Below are 23,551 nucleotides of genomic sequence, written 5' to 3' on the forward strand. Positions count from 1 at the left end.
CGGAAGCTCTCGGAGACCTTCTCACCGAACCCTCGAGAGGGCCATCACCCTTTTCTGCGGGCTTATAACTGTAATGGAGTGAAATATCTAGGGGTTTGAGGTGTCAGGACCTTGGCGGCTTCGGTGAGCATCGGGGCAGAAAGAAGGAAGATTTCTCAATCAGCAGGAGCATGCTTTCCGCCCTGCGAACTGCAGTAAGCTTGTCCGTCCGTCCCGCTCACGGAGTTGTCAGTCTCCGCTCCTTCAGGACCGTCCCAGCACCCACCCGTATCTCCACCCGCAGCATCTCTGTGATCACCGCGATGGCTGAGGCAAGCAAAGCCACCGGAACGGTGAAGTGGTTCAACTCCACCAAGGGCTTCGGCTTCATCACGCCCGACGACGGCGGCGAGGACCTGTTCGTGCACCAGGTCTGTTCTGCGCGAGATGGATAATATGCCAAAATTTGCTTATAAATCACACGTAGGGTTATCTCGTCTCTGTGTGCTGGCCGTCCGCAGACATCATCCTTTGTTACGTACTGTGTCCCGAGGAAATTTGCGTCTGCCAAGCCTGTATCAGTTGGTGGAATCTGTCTGGGTCCCCATTGTCAGGCACGGGCCAATCTTCAGGTGTCCTGTTTGTCTGTTGGCAGCCTCCGCCTCTGGGGGCTGTCTTGCTACCAGTCTGCTACATCAATAGATCTCTTTATACCTCTTCTGGGCAGTGATTGTCTGTTGGGGCACTGCCTTGGAGCAAGGTGGGTTGCAAGTGGGGTGTGATGGGCGTGCACGTGTCGCGTTCTTGTCTTGAGGCCGTGCCCTGTGCTGTGCAGACGAGCATCATCACCGACGGCTTCCGCAGCCTTGCTGAGGGCGAGCAGGTGGAGTTCTACGTCGAGTCCGGTGACGACGGTCGCACCAAGGCCGTGCAGGTCACTGGCCCAGGCGGCGCACCCCCTCAGGTATTTTCGAGTTCTCTCTCGTCTTGCGTCCATAGTAGTGGCTCCCTGCCATCTGTCGTGCCGGGATCAGTGCCTGTCGCATCGTGACATGAGTGCACGGGAGGTTGTGATCTTCCTGTATTGGGGGAGTCTTTGCGTCGGGCCTCGCTCGAAGTTTCGTTAGGCACCTCCGTCCGGGCATAGGGACATCTCGTTATGCACATAGTGTTAGCCTTGTAGCGATCAAGTTGCTTGAGGCGGCATCGGCGACCTGACCGAGTTGCTGATCATGGATCCTTTCAGATTAGGAACGGCCCATATCCCAAATTCCTTCGTATGAAATATCATGTCCAAGCTGTTTGTGCAATTATCATGCTGCTGAGGCCGCACAGTAGCCAAGCAGAGCCCCTGTCATTGCACTTCCTATGAGTGGCAGTTCTGCTGTTGATGATACCAGCTTCGATCTTTTCTTTATGCTTCCCCAATCTTTGGTGCAGGGCCAGCCCAGGGATGAGTACGGACAGGCGAGTTCCACTTTCCTTCCAGTAGCTTCAAGAGCTCCCTATCCTCCGGCCTGTTGCATGCGCCGCCTGTTGTCCAGGGGCACCTTATCTCTGTAGTCTTCAATTGAAGGCCACCCATGCATGCCTGGGATGCTCACAAGCTGGCTCTACTGCAGCTGGGTAGTGTGTTTGTGTGGCATTTCACTGCAAAGGAATGCAGGGGCTCATATTTCTTGTTGTCAGTGCTCCTCTGTCTGCACAGCTCGTGGTGTCCAAGTGCATGCTTTTGATCTCTGGCCTTGTAGGAGACTAGGTTGCTCACTAGGTTGCTCAGGACATTTCCCTGTATTGGTTTTGGTCTTGGTGCACTCTGGCGGCTGCTGTCAGTTCTGCATAAATTTAGGGCAGTCCCAGAAACGGTTAGTCTGCCTGTAGGGTGCTCCCCGCCGCGACTATGGTGGCGGTGGCGGCAGCTACGGAGGTGGTGGCAGCTACGGTGGTGGCCGCGGAGGTGGCGGCGGCAACTACGGCGGTGGCGGCGGCGGCTATGGCGGCGGTGGCGGCTATGGCCGCGGCGGCGGAGGCCGTGGTGGTGAGCAGTACTAACCTGGGTAACTCATTACAGCAAGGTCCTCCCTGTCGTGTGCCTGAAGAGGCACCCTTGGGAAACCCTGCCTATTGTAGATCCAAACACCGCTTCAACTGCTTGATTGTATGCCCATTTTGCTGCCTGCTTGTTGAGTAGAGTTGCGCTGAACCTTGCAGATGCTGCCGAATGTCTTGTTGGCTGCTTTCTGCATGCCATTTTCCTCTAGCTGGTGCCTTTAGCAAAGCTGCATACTGTGTATGCGTGTCAGATTGTGTTCCATCTAACTCCTGATTGCTAATTGATTAGCACCTGCATGCCTGCCTGTCTTCCTGCGTCGTGCACATGTCACAAGATCGTGAGAGATGTGTGCACCGGTGGTGTTTGTCTAGAATGCAGACTCCTAACAATGTGGTGTGCGTATGCACAGGCCGTGGTGGTGGCTACGACCAGGGCGGCTACGGAGGTGGCGGCTACAACCAGGGCGGCTATGGCGGCGGCGGCGGCTACTGAGCAGCCATCGGCCTTGTGCGGCCAGCTTCAGCACTAGCTGCTGAGGTCACAGCCCTGAGGGTTGCTAGAGACCCTCGGCAGTCGAACAGAGAGATCCGGCCTTGCGTGAGGACAGAATAACCCCGCAAACCAAGAAGCGGCCGTGGTTGGATAAGGGCGCCCGTCAGAGCACTGCATGCTTTGCTAGCATTTGTCGAGATGGTTTTGTGTATCCTGATGGGCCCGAGCGAGGATAATCGGTGGTTGTTTTTAGAGTGTGAAGGGCGCGTGGCGGCTGCGGAGGGTGGGCGCATTCCGGTGTGACTGCCCTGCCGTTTCGCGCTGCGCTGACCCCTGGGGTTGCCTTACGGCGTTGCGGGCGCCGCACCCCCTTTTTCAGTCGTTTGTTTTCTCCTTTCATGTGTTTGGTGCATACCCCTGGTACCACTTTCTTTGCTTCTGTGTGGTTGTGTCAGGCTGCATCCCTTACGCGCTCATGCCCGTGCTGCATCAGGCTATATCGGGCGGCATGCGCTGTCGCACGGGGCTTGCGCCTGAAACTTTCTGCAGCTTTAAATGCATTCCCTGGACGGAACAGTCATTTGTACTAGAGGCACATGGCTGGCCCTCACCCGATCCCTAGAGAGGGTGGATGATGCAACCATGGAGGGTCATTGCAGTTGGCAGCATGCCGGAGGGCTGGGTTGACAAGGATGGTCTGTGTGTCTCGCAATCAGTCTGAGGCCTCGTGTGGTGTTACCGCTGCGCGTCGCCAAAGTTTTGACAGCAAGCAAAAACACCATATTCTTTGGCGGCTTTGAAGTTACTGTCACTGCTTGTGCTGGCACAACACATTCCAATGGTATAAAGGCTACATTCGTGTGGGATAATTGGAGCATTTGGGCGGTTCGTTGGGGGGGCCTTGTGCCCACCCTTGGCTCGATTTCTGGATGGCTTCAGGCTGATATTTGAGTAGAGCTTCATGGCTATATTTCAATCGAAGGAAACCTTGTCAACTGCGACTCAATGGACTTTGTAACCCAGAAGCAAGGGAGTAACATAGTTTTCCTGGTAATTCCAGTTCTACATGAGGGGTTTGTTCTATGGAGTTGCATCACACACATACAAAAAAAAAGGAAAAGGCATTATGTTGGTGAAAGTGCACTGTATCAAACTTGTTCTGAGGCAGTCGATGGATTGCAGTAATCTTTGAAGTGTCCTTCACAACATAATGGATTCTTGTAATGGATCTGACAAGTGCCAGAAAATTGCTTGGGCCAATGATGACTTTGCCAGAATGTCTTCATCAGTTGCAATGACCTGCATATCCAGATATTTTGATCCCTTTTTGCATCAAGCACTCATACTGTCATCCTTCAGTCAATTGGAAGAACATTGAGGCGATCACAGCAGCACAAGCCTAAGCAAGTATCCTTTAAGGCAGAACTCGTGGATGTTTCAGCTGAGCCCCTCAAAGTAGGTCTGATTCTTTGGTGAACTTGCAAAGCCACACTTCAGCAATAAAGACAAGCTGTGAAGCAAGTCGCGACCATCTCACGTTTTATAGACCTGACCTTAGCAGCAAAGCACACAAAATCAGAGCCAGACACAGATGCCTAAGGCAGAGACAGCTGGTCAGCTGAATCTCAAACACCGCTCCCGCCATCCCGACGAAGCTTGAAAGCTGATTCCAAGGTCATTTCTGCATGTCTGACTTCACCACAAGCGGCCCTATGAGACCAGGCAGCACACTCAATGCTCAACATGCTTAATCTAGCCTGTTTGCACGCATACACAGAGGCTGCAACACAGTGGAAAATGAACGTACTAAACTCAAGAGGCACCAGGTCAGAGCAGCACGAGGCCAATCTGCTCGGCCTTGAGCTCCTCCTTCAGGCGCCAGTTGTACAGGTAGTAGCGCAGCCGCCCGTCGCCGATGCCAAACTTGAGGTCCTTCAAGAAGGTCTCGTTGTCAAAAATGTCCAGGGCATTGAAGACATCATGTCCCCTGCAGGCAGCAGGAAAGTCAGTCTCATGCTGCAAAGCCGGCGGAAGCAAACATCAGGGAAGGAGTCTTGTCCCTGAGTTGAACTCTGAATGTGGGATGAGTCTTGCATCACTTAGCCAGAGTCCTGCCAAATTCCAGGGATTTGCAGCGGTGCAAAGCAAAGTGCGTTTGTCACCGTAATTACCAAAGATACTGCAAGCACTATGTATCAGCCATGTACAGCAGCATTCCACGCCAGAAAGTGTGGCACAGCATGAACGCTGTGAACATCAGCTCTGTACTTGAGCTCCTGGCCTTCTCTCTCCCTATTCAACGGTGACTCTGCACACAGCGCAGGCAGAAGAGGATACATGGTGCAAAAGCGCTTGCGCAGTGCGAGCAGAAGCAGGTCCTGCATGTGAGCTATTGCCCTCCTCTCCCCAACCATTCATCACATGGCAGACATGCGTATCTTTTTCCTCATGGCCAGGTGATTGCAAGGTGACACCAGCAGCAGCGTCCAGCAGTCTATTATATCCGGCAGGCAACATCTCCGGCACATGCATTTTTAAATTATCTGAAAACACATGATAATTTTAAGATTGACAGGACATCAGACGCTGGTGAGAAGCAGCGTCCAAAAGTCTACCAACCCCGGCAGGCAATAATTCTGCCACATGCGCCTTCAAGTGCATATTCAAAGCCTCAGGCCACATGCGCACACGTATAAACACTGAACACAGTGCCCACAGGTGATTGGGTCTTGCTTGGATCTGGCGAGGCAATGAAAGGGCTGGATATCTGGCATCCTTTCCTGCAGCTTGTCTGCAGCAAATGTTGCAGAGCCCCCTCGCCTATGGGAGGATAAGCGCGTAATAATTATAGTAATGCGCACACTTGGTACAAGAGGGGATAGCGGCGCACTTGCGGAGGGCGAGCACAAGGAGGTCCTGCATGAGCTGCGGAAGGGGGGTTTTGGCAGCCACGGTGTAGTACATGAAGGCCGCCTTGAGCGTGTCATACTGCGTGTTCCCTATGATGGTGCTCGGCAGCGTGTAGTAACTCGCCAGGTCCGTCACCGTGCCGTCTGCATGTGCCAGCACATGCTTCAGCCCCGGCTCAAACGTGAGAACGATGCATCAGAACGGCACTTCTTCTGATGATTACGGTCCTTGGGATGGTGATCACATGCAACTTCAACCTCACGAAAGCCATTCTGCACCCAGCTGAATTTTAGGGGTGGGCCTTCAGATCTTCTGCAAGTCATTGGGTGCATCACAACAACGCAACGCTGATGAGACAGCTCAACTCGCGTGTTTCTAGATGCCCTCAGCAAGCACGAGCCTTTTCCCCCACACTTGCCCCAGTCCTGCCAGAGACCTGACCAATACATTTCACCTGTACCATAAAACCTGGCTTGTAGATCATCACATAATATTGATTTCCCAAGAGAGGAAACGCACCTGGTCCCTCCACTACATACGCATCGATGACCCCTTCCTGCGGTTCCAAGTAGTGCCAGACCTCCTCCTTGGTGAACTCTGGCGCCAGCTCAAACTTTGCCAGATACACTCTGAGCAGCTCCGTCACCTGCGCGCCAGCTCACCACGCTGAGGGTTGCTTGCACGCATGCTGGCTCAGAGCGCGGCGTATCCACGACACAAATGGTGATATTCCTGCAAATGCCACATTGCTGCACTTGCTCTAGGCAGGCTCAAAACTGGTGATACGAAAGGGACTAGAGCCCTCCCTGCACCCTCCTGACTCTAATTTTGTGTGCAGGGTGTCCATCTCACACAGAGACACTGAGCCAGTGCCCATGGTTATTGAGTGCCACGCGCATCTGCTTTGCAGTGTTTGGGTGCAGGCAGCACCATTCACCGCCAAAGCTGCATCACATGGCATGGCGACAAGATTGGTGCTGTTGATTTGTAAGGGGTTATCCTGGCAGGTGCACGCACCTGCTCCACATCCCTTTCTTCCAGCGGTCTGATCCCGGGCGTCTGCGTCTGCTCTGGCAGCTTGAACAGCTTCAGCGTCCGCGCCATCGTCATCCGCGGCTGCGCAGCACCACAACCCTGGTAACTGTAAATGTCATGTACTTATTGGATCCCTAGCAATTGTCTGTTCACGCTGTACCACAACATGCTGTGGGCGATCACTGACACGCATGTGCTTGTGCTGCCAACTTTGTGGTCAAGGAATGGCTGAGCTGCTTCTGCGCCAGAGCATTGGTCCAGCCATGCCGTGCTTATGGCAGCGATACCAAAAACAAAAAAAAGTACCTCTCAAGCCTTCACCAGGCCCCGGAACAACTATACGGATAAGTGATGCCAAAGCTGACACAGGAGGCTCGAACCCAAGACATGCCACTGTGTGAGGATGCTTTAGGTGCTCGGGTTTGTTCACTGGGGCGGGCATGCTTTGCAAGGTATGTGTGAGAACAGCTTTAGGGTGAATCCCTGAGGTGGGGTGCAAAGCGCAACACGTGAAGATATTCACTGGGGCGAGGCGCAAACTGCAAGCTTGTGGTGGAATAGCTCAGGGGTGCATTCCTGGGGCAAGCGCGCAGTGCAAGGGTGTGTTTGAGCGGCTCAGGGGTGGATTGCAGGGGTGCGGCGCGCGCACCGCGAGGCGGGAGAAGCCGACGCTGATGAGCTTTTTGGGGTTGAGAGAGCGGTGCCAATACTGCGCAGTCGCCACCGGCTTGGGCAGCAGCACTCCCGCTGTGTAGGCCGCCTGCCAGATGCCTCGCAGATTCACCCGCCGCGTGATCTCCTGCATGCATGCGAGACATGACATCAGCAAAGGGACATAACAGATGCCCAGTCCTTCGCATCAAGAAAATTGCCTCCCTGACAGAATCCTCCCAAGGAAAATCTTCCTGTTGAGATTCTCTCATATTGTTGCAACATTTTGTCAAGATGTGGTAGAACTGCCGGAGACTTTGAGACAGTGACTGCTGCAGTGTACATTGCTGATCACAGGCGAGATGGTTCATTGCTTGAAGCAACACACGCTGGTGGATCAACATCACAGTGCCCCCTGAAACTCTGTTGGGCATCAAAACCGGTCCAACTGGCTTTCAGCATCCAAAGGTACCAGTGCAAGGGGCCAGACCAAGCACCTTTATGAGCACGGGCGCAAGCCGCTTCTGGCGAAGCTTCTTGTGCACGCACAGGAAGTTGATCTCGACCATGCTGATTGTGGCCTGCCGCGCGCGCATGCTTGCAGGAACGCCTGTTATGAACGCCACGAGCTTGCGGCTGCCACTCACTCGCACCCCCAGCACCCAGTCCGCCTGCCAGCCTGGCGGCTGCAGCGCCCACTTCAAAAACTCCTGGGAGTACTTGAACCTGCGCCCCATGCATGCGATCCCCATCAGACACTGTCATTTGGTGACTACAGGCCTGGAGATTACAGGTTTTCTTTACTCAGTGATACACTGAAAGGGTGTGTCTCGCTCTCCGTCTGATGCTAGAGTCCCCCAGCCTGCTTGTTGCCGCTGGGTGTGGGAAAAAGTGTCAGGAGAGGGGAGTCTTTGTGCCGTCAGATGTGGGTATATTTTGTACTGCACCGTGCTCACGTCAGAACTGAAGTGGCTCAAAAAATAGCAAGCCAAGTGCGAAAGGTGCATGTGCACAGGCAGGAACCACTTTGTACATGCACAGCAACTGCCCTGACAGATCCCTGGCAAATTGCTGAGCGTCTCATTGAGGAGCCCTGACTTGTTGAGGGGTCATGTCGTTTTTGGGGAAAGAATTGTTTGCTGTGCAGGGCTGGTCACCTGAACATGTTGTCATCGTCCTCCACATAATTCATGGTGAGCAGCTGATACACCTGCAGAGCAAGATATCATGCCAAGACACTCAATAGACTGGCGCGCGCTAATGCAATGATCTTGTTGTGGGGTTCAGCGGTGTTGCATATGATGCCGCTTGCATGCAGGCAGTTGAATTGCTGCTGGCAGAGGCAACAGCTAGAGCTAAGGAGCATACCTCTTCGACTGTCTTTTTGTCGTTGACATCGCACGTTGACCACTCAAACCTGCGAGCAGGTCACTCCTTGAAACATACGAATGCATTTTGGACAGCCCAGGCCACTGTTTTCCCACATAATCTGCTGCCAAGCCATCCGTTCACAGCATGCTCACATCTCCCAAGCATGCACAGAGTAAGGAGATCCAGGGAAACATCATACACTCATTAAGTTATCACGAGCTCCCATTGTATGCTGGATGGTTTCTTGAACTGGTCACTGCCTTCCTGCACTGTAGTATGAGCAGGAGGTCTTACCCAGCTGGCAGGTTGTAAGGCTCCGGCCGAACGTCTGCTATTGTCTTTGGCGCATCTATTGGACCCTCCTGACCGTCCACAGGAGACATGTCAAGACATATCCCACCACAAATTCTGGGTTCTTGGAGTATCAGACAGCTTGAACACCCCTCAGGCTTGGCAATCCACCGTGTGCGCTTGTCGCCTTGCCACAAGGTAGATGTGAGAGCAGAAAAGGTCTTCAGTCACACACCTCCAAAGTCTGGGATGTGCTGGCATCCTCTGTGAATTGGGCAACAGGCTGTGTCTCCCAGAAGGCATACGTCTTCTTCATATCCTCCTGTTGCGACCTCAGATGCATCTGAATCATTTGTTCCTGCGCAATATCATCTCCAGACTCAACCTTATGGCTTGCCATAATTCCCAACGGCTGGGCGTCTCCAACTGTGGCTCGGGTGCCACACCGCCAGGACCCCAATTCTCGAGAATGGCATGATCTGGAGTATATATGTATAAATGTTTTTATCTCTGATGATCCTTCAAGTGACGCAGCTTTACCTGCAAGGCTCTTTGCCCTGATGAGGCAGCACCATCGGGTGCCTTGGGGGCAGTGGAGACCGCATTCCCATTCTCGTCTGGCTTCTCTTTCTGGGACTTCCCCATAGTGGGGAGTTTGCCTCTACTGGAAGGCAGACACCACTACTCAAAATGTAGTTCCAAAAAGGCTTGTTCGATCAATACATGACTTCGTTCTAGACGGTAGAGGATGTTTCAGTGTAGATCTCTGTATTCCATACGTTTTCAATTTTATGTATATGTTGCTCTGGTACGATTCCCAGAAGCAGTCTCCTCTCGTGCACACCCATGTTGGTTATGTCACCGCTGAAAACTGTGAGTCAGCAGTTGCCCAATAGCAGTTTCCAAGGAAGACCGTTTCTGGGGCTGTAATGGCCGCAAGCTTGAGAACGAAGAACCCCTTCTTGACGTTTGACTCCTCAAATCAAGCTATCTAGTATCGACAACAGCCAGGTTCAGTTTAGACTTCTTCAAGGATATAGATTCAGTAGTAAATTGCACAGTTAGAAATTTGCTGAGTAGCTCCCGTGCAAAAAGTGGAACCTTTATATCACATTGTTTTCACTTTGTAAGCCTCACATGACAAGAGAAAGGTCCGTATTGATGTCAACCCTTCGGGACAAGTCGGTAGTCAAGCATCGTACAAGCTGAGCCTTTCCCTCCATAAAACAGGACAGCAAGAGCCGCCTCTATACTAAATTTGTACGTGAATGAAGAGCAACGACATGCTTTAAAGATTGAAGGAGATAACACGAGCGCCCCTTCTTGGGGACCTTCCTTGATGTCCCATGTCAGCCCTGCTATCTAAGAAGCGCTGGGTGAGGCATGGCGACAGAGGAGTGGATAAAACGTGCCATACAGAATGGGAAGCTCTATGAAGACTTGCCTCCCAGAGTCAGATCTGTGCTGCCAGTCAGCGAGTGGAAGCTGAAGTACGCTCAACTCCACTACCTGCCTGAAACAGTCAGATTCACTTCATTGCAAGTTTGCACCTGAGAGATCCCTAGTGTAACAACAGTCAACGGGCTCACCAGCAAAGAAACCCTGGTATGTGACTGAGTTGAACCATGCTCCAGTCTCTGCTGTTGCAGTTCCATCAGTTGCCTGCAGCATAGTCCCCTGCATGCAGGTTCATGGAGGCATGGTCATTGTGGGTAAGGGGCTAACACAAGCATGCGGGTGCAGGGTAAAGGAGCATTGCATACAGAGAGGCCTGTCCTGGGATGATAGCCTGGCCAACACCAGCTGCCAGGAGCAGGAGTACTATGAGGACCTGCTTCGATACTACAGATACAATTACAGGGTGAGCTCAGAGCCTGAGTGGCAGTGCATTGATGACCTAGTTCTTTGGACCTTTGCTCTTTGTTTGGCCAGTCATCATGGGTTCCTGACTTAATCAACCTTACCATCTTGCATATTGGCGCAATCTCTTAAAGATGCAACAATATTGAGAGCTCACGGTCCTTTTTGGCAAGGTATGGCCTGTGTGCGGACCGTAATAGTGTGGTTGTGCAGCTGTTCCCGTACCACTTGGCGGACTATGTGTGTCGAGTATTACGGGTCACGCCGTTCAGATATTACTGTGACCTGCTCTTCACGGTCATGCGGGAGGAGAAGAGCTATGACCAGATACCCAACTTCACGGTGGGTGCATCTGATTTCCACGCTGTTCTCACCCCTCATGCATGGGGACATTCTATCATGTTTTTACACATCACCCAAGTGGCCGTCCCTGCCTTCACTGTGAATGCCATACCTGGGTGACTCTCCAGACCACTTTCGAAGATTCAGACCTGATGTCTAGTCTACCCTGGGGTATTTCCTCGAGAAGGCAGGGGAAGGTGGGCATGGGTGTACACCCAGACATGTCACTGGAAGATTCTGACCAACGTGGCACCGCATGAGGGTGGTGTGTGTTTCACAAACAGGCAGCAGACATCGTGCGCATTGTGGGCATCGGACGCAACGAGTACATCGCGACGATGAACAAGTGCAAGGCGAAGAAGCTGCTCTGGCGCATGAACAAGGCGGTTGTGAAGGAGCACCTGCCCACAGAGCCCTTGGAGCTCTCCAAACAGCCCTGGTGGACCGCCCATGTGGTCAACCTGGGTGAGCCTTGCTTCATTGTAATAGGCTGAGGCAAGGGGCAAAATTGGAGTAGCATGCAAGTGCTCTGCGGAATGCATGGCTTAAGGAATCAGCGTCATGCAACGGATTCTTCATGATTTGCCGCAGAAATGAATGCCAGGCATTGATCCAAAGGCAAGAGACAATGTGAGCTTAGGCTTTTACACCTATCAAGCTATCTGCTTGCAGCCTGCAAAAGGGTGGGACAGCAATATTGCCTGGCATGCGGTGTTTGACACTGGTTCCGTGCTGCAGAGGCGCCTACCATTCTCGTGTGCCTGCCACTGTATCTCAGGAGGCTGCCAAATGCCCCTGCACTGATGATATGCTACAGGACATAGGGCTCATCCTTATCCCAGGGATCACAAATGTCAAATGTGCCGCAGGCGAGGTGGAGTTCCGTAACCTGGCCCCTACGGAGCTGGCTGTGTGCACGGAGGCGGCGCGGCCGGGCGGCGTGCGGGTGCGCGACTCGGACGGGACGCTTGTCGAGTCGCTGCACAAGCGCGGCCTGCTCTACCTCGATGTGCCCATCCGCCCGGACGACCACGTATCCATCCCGCCCCTTGAGGTGCGGCCCTTGCAAATTACATTTGTACCTTGAAGACACGGCCGCGGGAGGGGCGGACCGTTCTTGAGTAGCAAACACGCCTTCGCCTGTCGCGCTGAGTCCTGCAATTCTGTGATACCACTGATGACCCAGGGCGCACCAGGACACATGGCATGACATTGACTGCAATGCTTGGTCAAGATTTTAAGAGTATAATATTGTTTGAAGGCCGGCCGATATTGCATGCTCGCGGGCGCATTTCATGAGCATTGGCACCCAAACATGAAAATAGTGAGATGTTGCCTTGGGGGTGGGCCTCCCCTAAATAAAGAGCTTACCGTGCATCAAGTATTTGCGCTTGTGGAGATTTCTCACTCCGTGCGATGATGTGTGATTGCAGGGGTTTGTGAGCAATAGGGACAGTGAGCGCAATGAGGACAGGGCGGACCCCATAGAGATCATCCTCTACGCTGTGTTTGTTGCCACGTCAGCTCGCGCAAGCGTCGCTGAGCTGGCAGACATCCTGCAGGTGCCTGCAGCAAGCGCCCTTTGCCATGTTACCTTGACATGTCTGCAATGGTGGATTTTCTCCTGTAGGAAGCTGAGGTCCTTGGCCCTGTCCCCGTTTGTGTCTTCCTGCCTCAGATAGCAGACAAATGCACCCCTATAGAGTCTTCAGAAGTGCCAGAAATCGTGGTGCAGCTCCTGTGCTACTGCGGCTGTCTTTGATATGTCCTCGCTCTCCTTTCTAATTTTGCCGGCCTCAAAACTGAAATCAGAGATCTTGAATAATGCGCTTTTTTTGTCCTCAGTTCCGAGGCCGGCAATGACAGGAGGCTGCGCAGGAAATGGTCAAAAGAACTCCATTTAGCACCTGGATTTGCACTATTACAGGGAGGCAACAATGCTAATGTCCACAACAAATGCCGGCATTACTCCTCTCAATGTGTATACTGTGGGTGTGACAAGGGTCTGCCTTGCTTAGGTGGAGCTGCCCAAGCTGCAGGCCGCCATCTCCATAGCCTGCCGCCTGGGCTTCGCCACTCGGCTGCCCAACCCTGCAGAAGGTGACTTGCAATTTCTGCCTGCTTCGGCCCACACCTTGTCATTGCATTGGTGCTCCAATGACAGATTTCTTTTTACTTAATGCTGCTATCCTGCCACTCCCTGCTGCTAAATCATGGCCTGCAAGAATTTTTGCCCTCTGGAAGATCTGGAAGAATTGTGCGAGAATTAGCCAAGGATAGTTGCTGCAGGAGCCACAACCAGGCAGCAAAGCTTGCTATTCTGCATTCTTAGTGACCGACTGAAACACATGGGCGAGGGCAAACCATGTCAGACATGCGGTGACTAATGGGTGAGTCACCCACGGCGCAGACGAGGACGCGTTCAACGCTCCCTCCATGTCTCTGGACTTTGACCTGGAGAGCGAGCAGGGGGATCTGAGCCCCACCACGCGCGCCAGCAGCCTGGGTTATGGCATCGCCAGCCTGGCGGCCGAGGAGGCCGATGACGGGCACGGCGGCCAAGGAATAGCCCTGGTGGTCGACGCAGAGGTGAAAATTCGCCCATGAAGTTCCAGGATGTTCCTCTTCCTACATTAGATTGACTCTGGAGTGACTTGGTAAATGGGTGTGTGCTTGGGTCTAAGGAGCCCACAAGATGTGCAGAAGGACAATCTTATGATGGACATTTGCATGCGTGAAATTGTGCTTTCGAGTGAGAGGATTGTAAATGAAGAGCCCCGCAAACATTGATGATACTGTGGCTCTTCTGCGCTGAAATGCACTGCAAGTCCTGGATGCACATGCCCCTCCAACTCGAACAGTCTCGGCCGTCTGTTGCTGATTGTGTGTTGCTGGCGTGCAGGTGACATCTTACCTGATGATGGGTGCATTGTCACCGGGGCTGAAGCGGCACTCTGTGACACTCTTCGAAGGTCATCCCTCACCGCTTGCTCTCATGATGCCTTGCCAGTGCACCACACGGTTCTGCATATCGTTCTTTTCTTTTATAAATCTTAAAGAGCCACGTCATGCATGCATGCACAACAGGTGAAAGTAGTTGCGCTATAGTGCATTATAAGCGTAAACTCAAATTCACTCGCAAGAGGTGTCCTCTCTGGTAGGTGCCAGTATCTATGTGGCTGCCTGACTGTGGGTGACCAATCGCTGATGTGGCGCCATTGCAGGTGGGCGCGTGACTGGCGCTGAGGTCATCTCCGAGCTCATATCTGAGCTGGATGCCAGCGTGGAGGCGGCTGCGGGCTTTGAAGGGGAGATGCAACGGCTGGCAGGCTATGCCAGGTGGGCTCGCCTCACAATTGTTCTCAGTTGAAACCACATTCCCTGCACACAAATCTCGAAGAGGCGCGCTGCTCTATCCTGGACATATTAGTGGGCAACACTGGGCAACAAGTGATTTTAGATGCCTGAGAAGGCTCTAAAATGGCTTCTGGTCAGGATGATGCACTGACAGCATTCCGGGTGCCTTCAAAGAGCGGCTTGTATATTCCTTAATCACAGGAATTTCTTCTAAAAACCCTGAACGCATCTGCACAAAAATGAGCATGTGCAAGCATATTATTGATCTTGCTACTTATCTGCGCAGGGCGCTGTCAACTTCGCTGCGGTGCGTTCGCGCGAGCGGCGGCTCGCGGCCCATCGAGCTGCTGCGCAAGGAGAGTCTGGCCGGCCTCGCGCCGGCGGCGGCCGCGCGTGTGCTTAGTCACGCTTACATCGCCGTCGTGCCCATCGCCCCCCTGCCGTACCCCCCGCTTCCCCTCGCGCCCAACCGGCCCGGTGTGTTTTTCCATTTTGAGCATCAAAAGTTCAGATGCACCAACCTTGAATTCTTTTGGCTTCAGAACATCATCCCGTGAGCTTGACCTCTTTCAACAATGCTGTTGTTGCTGCAGAGCATGCACAGAGTTGCAGTTGAGAAGAGGACAAAATGACAAGCCTATGCCTTAGTCTGATGATGCTCAGGCTGAGAGTGGCAGCCACCAGCTCTGTAGCTTGGGCTCTTTGTTGTCCTTTGCTGGACAATTCCTTCCCGAGAAGTCCAACATTCCAGCTCTCGAATGCAACGCTGATGTCAAAGATAACATGCTCTCACAGGACCGACGAATTTCGGTCCGACGGCGGAGGCGGCCACTCCCTGGATGCAGCTGGCGTTGTACATGGCGATGCGGGCGGGGCCGGTGTCGGTGGTGTTTGTGTGCGGGCAGCGGCTGTGGCGGCTGCCGCCGCAACTGCTGCAGTGCACACACGCGCTGCTGTGGCCCTGGAACATGGACGCCGTCCGCGCGCATGTGCGTCGCTCCTCACAGCTCCTCACCGTTTTTCTCTTACCATACAATACATACCTACGTATCGCTTTGTCACGTGTTACCTCATATGCATGTAAGCAAGCATCTCACACCCTTGCCAGTGACCGTATGCCTAGCTTTGATGCTAGATGAGCCTATGTGTCTCTCCAGCACAGCTCTTCAGGTGAACGTGATCACCTGTTCACGCATGCACTTGTGGCCCCTTACCACACATGACACTGTGTAGCGCCATTGATTCTGAGCAAGATGTACACGTATTTACTTGCCATTGCCCCATGATCTCCATATAATGCGAGGAGAGGGAAATGGCAAGTGAGGTGGGTAGGATTCTGCTCAAATTTCCTGGCTATTCTTAATGCCACGTATCTCGTTATCTTTCGTGAAGAATCAGTATCCCAGAAACAGTGTTTCAGATGTTTCGACTTGAAAGTCAAATTACAGGGTCGTGACAATTTGTTCCTTGCATGTGCAGGAGGTGCCCGTTGTGGTGGAAGCTTCCTTTCTGCTGTTTTCGCTGAACGAGTACCTGTCTCGGACGGCGTTGCTGGTGCAGCCGCTGCACCTGCCGCCAGACTCGGACGAGAAGGACCTGTGCTTCGTGGACATCCCTCTGCCGCTGCCGCCCACCCAGCAGACCCTCATTGGAGGCATCGACGCCTCCAGGTGGCCCGCCCTCAGGACATGCAGTTCTTCCATCAAGACAGGGATTCTTAGATGCACTTTCTCTAGCACCGGAAGGGCACTCTTTTGGCAGATGCCCTGCAAGTGTGTATAGGGAACGGCTCTTCTCCCGGCATGCAGGGCAGGCAGGTCAGCTTACATGTTTCATTGTGTCTGCTGTCCCTTTTGGACACAACAGGTTCTTTGAAGGAAACGTGTCAACAACTGGTGTGGCGCACATTAGCCCACTCAGGGTGTATTCAGGCAGCGGGATCTGCACGCGCTCATGTCGCAGACACATTCAGTGTCATTGTCGAAGCATTACGAGACACATCGGCCGACGCGATAATGTTTTGGGGCCGCTGCAGTGGGGAGCCTTCACCCGCAGGTTGTCTGTAGATGCACCTTGGCCCCTGGTAGGAATAGCATGTGACCAAGACACTATAACATTCAGTTTGTTATTACACCGGTCGCTGACCCGCTGATGTTGTGTGGCGGCTGCAGCGGGGAGGTGGTGGAAATGGCGACGCCACAGGGACTGAGAGAGGCGGTGGAGGACTTGGGGCTGCAGCGCGCGCTGGGATTTGTGCGAATGCTGCGGCTGAGCGCGGACGACCCCCTCAACTACCCCGAGCCTGACCCCCTGCCGCCGCACGCCCCCGTGGACCTGGCCGACCTCAGGTGTGCGCATGTGCCTGTCTCTGGCTGCCTTCGCGCACCTGAACACCTCGAGAGTCTGCTCCGGTGGGTGTGCAGACATAGGCCTGCAACAGCATACTCCTCTGCATGCTTGCATGCCTCAGCCTGTACACCCACCGGTGCAGGGCTCCTTGACAGTGCAGATTTTCAATGAGTTTGTGGTATGACGAGTTCTGCCTGTATGCGCAAGTGTGGTGGCTGTGGCTATTACAATGCATCATGCAGATCATGTGATTTGGGGTGTTGAGCAATGCATTTGGCACATGCAGGCTGGAGGAAGAAGATGAAGAGGAGGAGGAGGGGCCGGAGGCAGAGGGGAATAACGCGCACACGGAGGGGAATAATACACACGCAGAGCAGCAGAACGGGGGAACGCCTGCGGATGTGTGGGTACCGGTGGCGCTGGGGCTGGGCCTGCCGCTGTCGCCGGACAAGCTCTGCATCGCCGTCTGCGGCCGCGCCGGCGCCTCCAACTTCCTTGAGGTGCGCGCTGCTCCTTGTACGCCGGGGTGTAGAGCGTGTCTTTTTTTGCCCATCGAGCTCCATGATCTTGTTTGGCAGGATGGCGGCTATGGGGCACGCAAGTGGTCTGCAGGTGGTCATGATCCCCTGACTTGACTGGCCCTCACTTGTCGTACATTACCCCTTGTAGCCTTTTCAATGATGGTACTGGGCAGAGGACCTCGCACAAGTCCATAAAACAGTCTTTCGCACCATCAGTTCAAACTCGCAGCATCAGCAGGACTTGAATCACACTGACTCTATGCCCAGGCGGACGTGCGGCGGGAGCATGCGATTGGACAAGCGGTGTTGCAACGCCGGCTCTTTGAACTCATTGCGGATTACGGCGCATGCACCAACTGCCTCGGCGGCGCCGGCGGCCGCAAGGATGACACACTTGCCTACGTGGACCTGCCGATACATAATCTCTTATTTGACGGCGCGGAGATGTGGCGGCTGGATTACACCGACTTCACACAAGGCGTCGGCACGCTCTGCGTCGAGTGACACGCTTGGCGCGAAAGGCCGGGTGGGTTTTCGCGGCGCGGGTTTAGCCAGGTCGTTCTGAGATCTGTGCTCTGCTGTTAGTGGGTACAAAGGTGCAGTGATCTACTGTATCCAACGGATGAGTGGGAAAATTGTGGGAAAATTGATGCTTGCAACGGACGAAGTACACGACCCTGGACAAAGCATCTTCTGTGAGGGGTGCTGAACTATTTTCAGGAGCTGTTGCGCGCATGCTCAGTCTAAGTCTGCCCGCATTCTGCGCTGGACTGACCATGCGCACGCAGGCCCTTGGCCAATTACAAACGGTTGAGGCTGACACAGCCGTTTATTGTGTGGCTAATTTTCTTGGCCATCATAGCGTGGAGCAAGTTGCCACTGTGCAGCAAGTGCACCTATCAGTGAGGAACGCTGATGCCTTAATATTAAATCATTGCAATCTTATGTGATAGGCAGGACCCTTGGATCTTCATGCAATAGTGCGATGCGAGTCTTACCAGAGAAAGCCATGCATTGCTTAGGATCCCTAGGGCCTTGAAGGCCTTGTCATTTACCAATCGACACTGCAGCTGCTGCATGTGTTGCCATTGGTCTCAGTATGCCATTCACCCAAAGTATTGGCAAGTGGTCGTACTTGCCTTCTCGACATCTCCTTCAGGCCTTTAGTGAAGCCGTGCACAAATATGACTGTCAAGCAACAGGTCCAAGCCGCGCTTAAATGGTCTTTCCCTCATTCGTAGTCTTGTCTCTCAGCATATATGCTGAGATTGGTCACATATATATACATGTGACCAATTAGAACAGGAATACTTGGGTCCATACATACAGAATACAGTGTCTGGTGCAGGCACAGGGCAAGCTTGCTTTGGCCCATTTAGGCTACCTTCCTCTCTTTTATACAGCATTGGCACAGAATTGCCGTGCCTATTCACTCGATCATGACAAGCTGTGAGGCTCTGATGGTGCTGGGAAAGATCAGAAACAGATGGCTAGGGCTCTGGCAATCGTGGCAGGTGCACAGAACTCTCCGCAAAAGCAACCTGTGAGCAAGGCCAACACCCCGAATGTCAATAGCCATTAATACAGATAACACTCTATTTAGCCCGAATCTGCACTGCACCGCCGCATGCTTGCCATCGTGCATCACAAATACTGCTAAGCCAAGGCTGCATGCATGCCTGCATGCATGCAGCCTGCACTGAATGTCAACAGGTCCAACTGGTATATTTGAACTGAAACAGCACATAGCATCGTTGAACACTAGGCAGGGCTCTTGCGGCCTTCAGTGTCTCGCATACATGAACACATCAGAGAGCGTACCTCTGCGCCGGCCATGGTGCCCTGCAGCTTGTCCCTCTGCGCCTTGTCTAATGCTTTATCTAATACCCCCAGCGCCTTTCTATACACCGGGTGCTCCTCATGCGGCGGTGGCACCGCAGGCGAAGCCCTGTGAAAATGGGGCACAAGAAGGGTTTTCAGGGGAGTTGTAAAATAATTTGAAGAGGACTGTGCAGCCTGCAGAGCAGAGGCAGAACGGCCTGTTTTTCAAACGGCAGCTTCCTTCTCACCTGCCATGCCAGATGCTAAATACAAGTGCTGCTGCCTGTGCTTGTGTCACCATCAAAGGAGGGGCCCACTTTCTGACACACGCACTGCCAGGAATGCCTTGTCTGCCACCGACAGTCTTGCAATAGAGAACAATGGTGAATTTGGTGCCTACCTGAAGGCTACATCAATGGCTGCTCGGCAGGCGGCTTCGTCGGCGCCGAATCGCATCGCCGCTAGCAAATGACCAAACATCTCATCGTGCATGTTTGCCTCCGACTGCACATCAGATGACACCTCTTCAGAGATGTGGTCCAATGCCCCACAATTTCTGGGACTTTTCACAGAAGCTGCATTTGCACAGAGATTCAGGGCAGCTGATGGCTCCTTGGTTGTCCAAGCAGACTCGCCAACACATTTTCAATAAAAAATCCATCAAAATCTAACCCTCTGATAAAACTTTGTGTATAAACAGAGGCAAAGTTGTGCGCGCACCAAGAAAGCAGATGTGATCAGCTGTTTCTGCCGCAGGTTCAGCCCTGGATTGCTGTACACATCGCCATAAGCATGCACCCTGTGCATGACAACCACAATCGCTGGATCCACATGAACTGAGTCCGCCTAGTCAAGGAGCCAGGCCTCTGCAAAGACATGCGGGGTGCGTGCTGTTGTCTTCTGGTCCACAGCGCAAATGAGCGCTCAGCAAACTGTCTGGGTCCCACTTGACTGGTACCTACGAACTGGACAATGTCTATATCTGGCAGGCTCAGCCTGTCCAAAGGAGCCCAGGGTGAGCAGCTCTGGCGTGAGCAGCCCACTTTTTACTGTCAGCTGCACACGGGGGCTTATGTGATCATTTCACCCTTTTTCAGGGTGTGGGTTACCTGATCCACTCTCCCAGAACGCCGTCCAGAGTATACAGCCGCTTGTACACCTTGTCAGCAACGCCATCATAGACCAGCGAGAATGCATTTCCCGGGGCGCCCCCTGCCTTGCCTGGCACCTCCTCTTCTAAAAGTCCTGCCTTCTTCAGCGTCGCTGTCGCTGCCAAGCACGGCGGGTAGCCTGCTAGCCTGCAAGCCCACTGCTTGTCATTAGAAGCTGCATGGCTTGCTTCTGACATTAGAAGGAAGCCATGGAGCAAGATTCCCGGATTGATGCTGATGAGCTAAGGACATCTTTTGATTTGCTGAAGGAATGGACTGGTGAAGAGACAGGGGAAGATGGAGCTGCTGCCGAGGTGCAACTTGTGACAGGAGCTACCAGAAAGTGCCCAGCATATAGATGGCATGAAGAGTCATGGGGAGGTGAGAGAGACGTACACACACATGTGTCGAATGCAGCCCCGCAGCTCGGCTGCAGAGGTGCCGGAATCAATGCAGATCCTTCCCAGTGCAGGAAGCTGATCCCACTGATGGAAGCAGGCTGTCATGAATAGGCGAATGAGGCCTTCATCCTTCGATGACAGCGGCATGGAGGATAAAGACTATCAAAGTCTGGTGTTTTCTGGGACCTCGATCCGCGAATCTGGGAGCAGCACAACCAAACCTTCTCTTCACTTATTTGTTCTGACAGGGACAGACCAAAAGATTGCTGCAGCTGGAAATAAGCAAGCTTTGAAATGCGCACTGATTCTATCGTCTTTAATGTGAATACAGAAGAGGCTGCATCAAGCAGACTCGGAAGGTGTAAACTCTGCTCGCATGCGTTGTCTATATGGAGGGTTTCTTGGCCTTGCCTTCAAGGTGCGGTTGGAGATGAAGATCATCAGAAGGGGTGCGCTGTGCTTTTTAATGTCATACGAACAGTCTTGACTGCTTACATTAGCAACGTTGTGCTGTACTCCGTCAGCTCCAAGGTAAACGGAACCAGATCCGCCATCGGGCAGGGAGAAGCTCAACGCAAAAAACCTGTGCAGTACGTTGGCATACAATCGAGACCAATTCTTATGCAGAAGGGCTGAAGCAGTTGTAGGCCAGAGCGCAAGACCCGAAGAAGGAATCGCAAAGGGCGAGCAGACTAGAAATTGAATGTATATAGGTCGCAAAATTTGGTGATTTGGCAGCTAGGGACCTATAGCTCAGTGGTAGAGCAATCGGCTGCAGTCCGATAGGTCAGTGGTTCAACTCCGCTTGGGTCCTCTCTTTTTCCTTTTTTCCTTTTTTTGCTGCATGTCCAAGGAGACAGGCGTCATAAATGTGATACCGCGCTCACAAGGTATGCTATCTAAACCATTTAGTTTGTGGAAGAGGTATATATACCGGTAGATGTGCGTCTTCGTGCATTGTACGATGTATGCATGCCGGGCCCACTACGTAGTATTCTGGGCCCTCAGGCTGGGCCGGCCACTTGCATTTGAATGCACCTTGGACTTACTATGTACATTCTATATACAGACTATGCAATACAGTATGACACCATCAGTCATTGATCTCATGGATATATTGCAGCCTTACTTCTTCACCAGAGGTGCATGCAGTCATGATCACTGAGGAAACAGTCACTGAGGAAATAATTTCTTCACATACTTTTGAGAACGCTGCAGCCACATTGAAAAAGCACAGCATGTACAGCACTCAGCATTGATATGCTGATGGCACTGGTCAGATGAGTTAATTTCATCATGAGAGGGTCAAAGCTAGAACGGCTGCTCCTTGCGGTCGCTGTAGAACTTGCCGCTGTCGCTAGCTGGAGCATCCAGAGCCAGCCACATGGGGGTATCCGCGCCCTGCTCGGGCGTCTTATGTCCTTTGTGGGATGACATGTCTGTGGCCACATACCTGTGTACACACACGCACAGTCAACCTCCCCTGTCTCTGTGTCATTGTCTTCTCCTCCCCGACAATGTCAAAGCTTGGTCAACTCTCCAGAATGTGACGGTCAAAGCAAGCACTGTAAGGACCAGCCTGAAATGTGCATGCTACTCATGCATTCTGCAGGCTATCTTGCCAGTGCATGATCTACTGGAGCAAGTCACTGTCCACTGCTACCGATGTTATATCTTAAGAAGAAGGTTCCCCACCCGGGACAACAGGCATAGACAGCGACGCCGCGCGGCTTGAGCTGCTCTGCAAGCACTCGGCTGTACGTTGCCTCGCACAGCTTGCTCACCCCATACATGCTGGCAGGCCAGCCCTCTTTTGAGTAGCTGCTTGCACACAAGCAGTCTCTCTCAGGCCCCACCACCTCGAGCAGTACAGGATTGAAGCAGCAGCAACTTCGCACTCACAAACTCCTCTACAGCATCCATGCGAGTCCCATGCAAGGTCCATGGTGAGCAATTCTTTTGAAAGACCTTCACTGGGTTGAAGGGCAGTGGGCTGGTATTTCAGCATGCAAGCCTGACAGTACTTCCTGATGGCTCCCCAGAAAAGCCTGCTCATTTGCTGCAGTTTTCACACTACTACAGTTAGTGATTCTCAGGCACAATGCCCACCTGCCGCTGGCAACTCCTTGCAAGAATTCCTCAGCGAGCGCGGCAACCTCCTCAGCACTCTTCGCAGCTTCAAAGCGGCTGCGCAGCTCTGAGCTGCGCAGAATGCTCAGCTTGCCGGCCAGGGAGCAAACATTAACAATGCGGCCTCCATCTGGTATGAGGCGTTCCAGCCGCTCGCAAACTGCGCGCGTGCCGGCAAAATTGGTCTCCATTGTTTTCCGCGCCTCCTCCGGGCCGAAGATATTGCCCTTGTATGCGATTCCTGTGCACCACATAGATGCAGTCATGGTCAGGCCGGCACGGCGAGTGAGAGGCGCCTCATATGGGTAATACTGCACAGTTGCTTGGGGCGGGGCCTGAATGCAAAGGAGACCAAGCAGTGCCCAGGTCGCAAAGGCTAGGAGAGCAGCAATTTTGCCATTATCATGGTCTTGGGTCGCTCGGTGTGACCGTCGCGACCACAATCACAAGCCCCGCACCGGCATTACCGTTTAATGGTCTGGGCTGCACGAGTACAAAGGCTATCTGGAAGATGCCAGATCAAGTGCCGGTGCGTGGCTTGCATCGTAGCGGCAAAAAAAGTAAGCAACATGCTGAGTGCTTCACGGCACTAAAAAGGCCAGCAACATTTCAGACAGGTTACATCAGCTTCATTGCTGGTAGCTCATCTTCCAAGCTGCCAAGGCCTGATGAAGCACAGATCTAGGGATGCTTCCATATCGAGAAGTGGGTCTATCCTTGCAAAGCTCAGCAGAAGGGTCACCTGCGTTGTTCACTAGAACGTCCACCTTAGGCAACGCTTGTTCGGCCCATTTGCAAACTCATCCACAGATGCTGGGTCCGCTATGTCGAGACGCC

General features: G+C 53.1%; 5 protein-coding genes and 1 non-coding gene across 6 annotated transcripts; 3 read left to right on the forward strand and 3 right to left on the reverse strand.

Annotated features, from left to right (window-relative positions):
• Window positions 1-302: 302 nt before the first annotated feature.
• On the forward strand, window positions 303-4,332 carry COCSUDRAFT_45992 (CSD-domain-containing protein; the record flags this gene model as incomplete). The annotated part of the gene is made up of 5 exons (XM_005652272.1): window positions 303-410; window positions 815-943; window positions 1,420-1,446; window positions 1,861-2,017; window positions 2,442-4,332. The coding sequence occupies 5 exons, from the start codon at window positions 303-305 to the stop codon at window positions 2,522-2,524; spliced, it is 504 nt and encodes a 167-aa protein (XP_005652329.1). The 3' UTR covers window positions 2,525-4,332.
• Window positions 4,333-4,351: 19 nt separating this feature from the next.
• On the reverse strand, window positions 4,352-9,427 carry COCSUDRAFT_39358 (N-myristoyl transferase; the record flags this gene model as incomplete). Its single annotated transcript, XM_005652273.1, has 11 exons — window positions 4,352-4,511; window positions 5,415-5,577; window positions 5,954-6,080; window positions 6,452-6,550; window positions 7,119-7,268; window positions 7,618-7,846; window positions 8,278-8,330; window positions 8,489-8,537; window positions 8,786-8,853; window positions 9,018-9,140; window positions 9,323-9,427. 11 exons carry the CDS (start codon window positions 9,425-9,427, stop codon window positions 4,352-4,354), a joined length of 1,326 nt encoding a protein of 441 aa, XP_005652330.1.
• A 303-nt stretch (window positions 9,428-9,730) lies between these two features.
• COCSUDRAFT_64386 (hypothetical protein) lies at window positions 9,731-17,715 on the forward strand (the record flags this gene model as incomplete). Its single annotated transcript, XM_005652274.1, has 16 exons — window positions 9,731-10,272; window positions 10,526-10,643; window positions 10,856-10,984; window positions 11,269-11,449; window positions 11,854-12,038; window positions 12,418-12,546; window positions 13,003-13,084; window positions 13,395-13,573; window positions 13,887-13,956; window positions 14,209-14,323; window positions 14,628-14,818; window positions 15,137-15,330; window positions 15,821-16,011; window positions 16,513-16,689; window positions 16,977-17,190; window positions 17,479-17,715. The coding sequence occupies exons 1-16, from the start codon at window positions 10,166-10,168 to the stop codon at window positions 17,713-17,715; spliced, it is 2,499 nt and encodes an 832-aa protein (XP_005652331.1). The 5' UTR covers window positions 9,731-10,165.
• A 986-nt stretch (window positions 17,716-18,701) lies between these two features.
• On the reverse strand, window positions 18,702-20,380 carry COCSUDRAFT_55770 (hypothetical protein; the record flags this gene model as incomplete). Its single annotated transcript, XM_005652275.1, has 5 exons — window positions 18,702-18,752; window positions 19,033-19,159; window positions 19,433-19,536; window positions 19,753-19,831; window positions 20,142-20,380. 5 exons carry the CDS (start codon window positions 20,378-20,380, stop codon window positions 18,702-18,704), a joined length of 600 nt encoding a protein of 199 aa, XP_005652332.1.
• A 946-nt stretch (window positions 20,381-21,326) lies between these two features.
• Window positions 21,327-21,398, forward strand: COCSUDRAFT_t5. The gene has a single exon. It is a non-coding gene; the product is annotated as a tRNA-Cys (tRNA).
• Window positions 21,399-21,895: 497 nt separating this feature from the next.
• On the reverse strand, window positions 21,896-22,968 carry COCSUDRAFT_55771 (NAD(P)-binding protein; the record flags this gene model as incomplete). Its single annotated transcript, XM_005652276.1, has 3 exons — window positions 21,896-22,037; window positions 22,280-22,405; window positions 22,694-22,968. The coding sequence occupies 3 exons, from the start codon at window positions 22,966-22,968 to the stop codon at window positions 21,896-21,898; spliced, it is 543 nt and encodes a 180-aa protein (XP_005652333.1).
• Window positions 22,969-23,551: the final 583 nt, after the last annotated feature.

This window comes from Coccomyxa subellipsoidea (genome assembly GCF_000258705.1).
Source record: "Coccomyxa subellipsoidea C-169, whole genome shotgun sequence".
Classification (NCBI taxonomy): domain Eukaryota; kingdom Viridiplantae; phylum Chlorophyta; class Trebouxiophyceae; family Coccomyxaceae; genus Coccomyxa; species Coccomyxa subellipsoidea.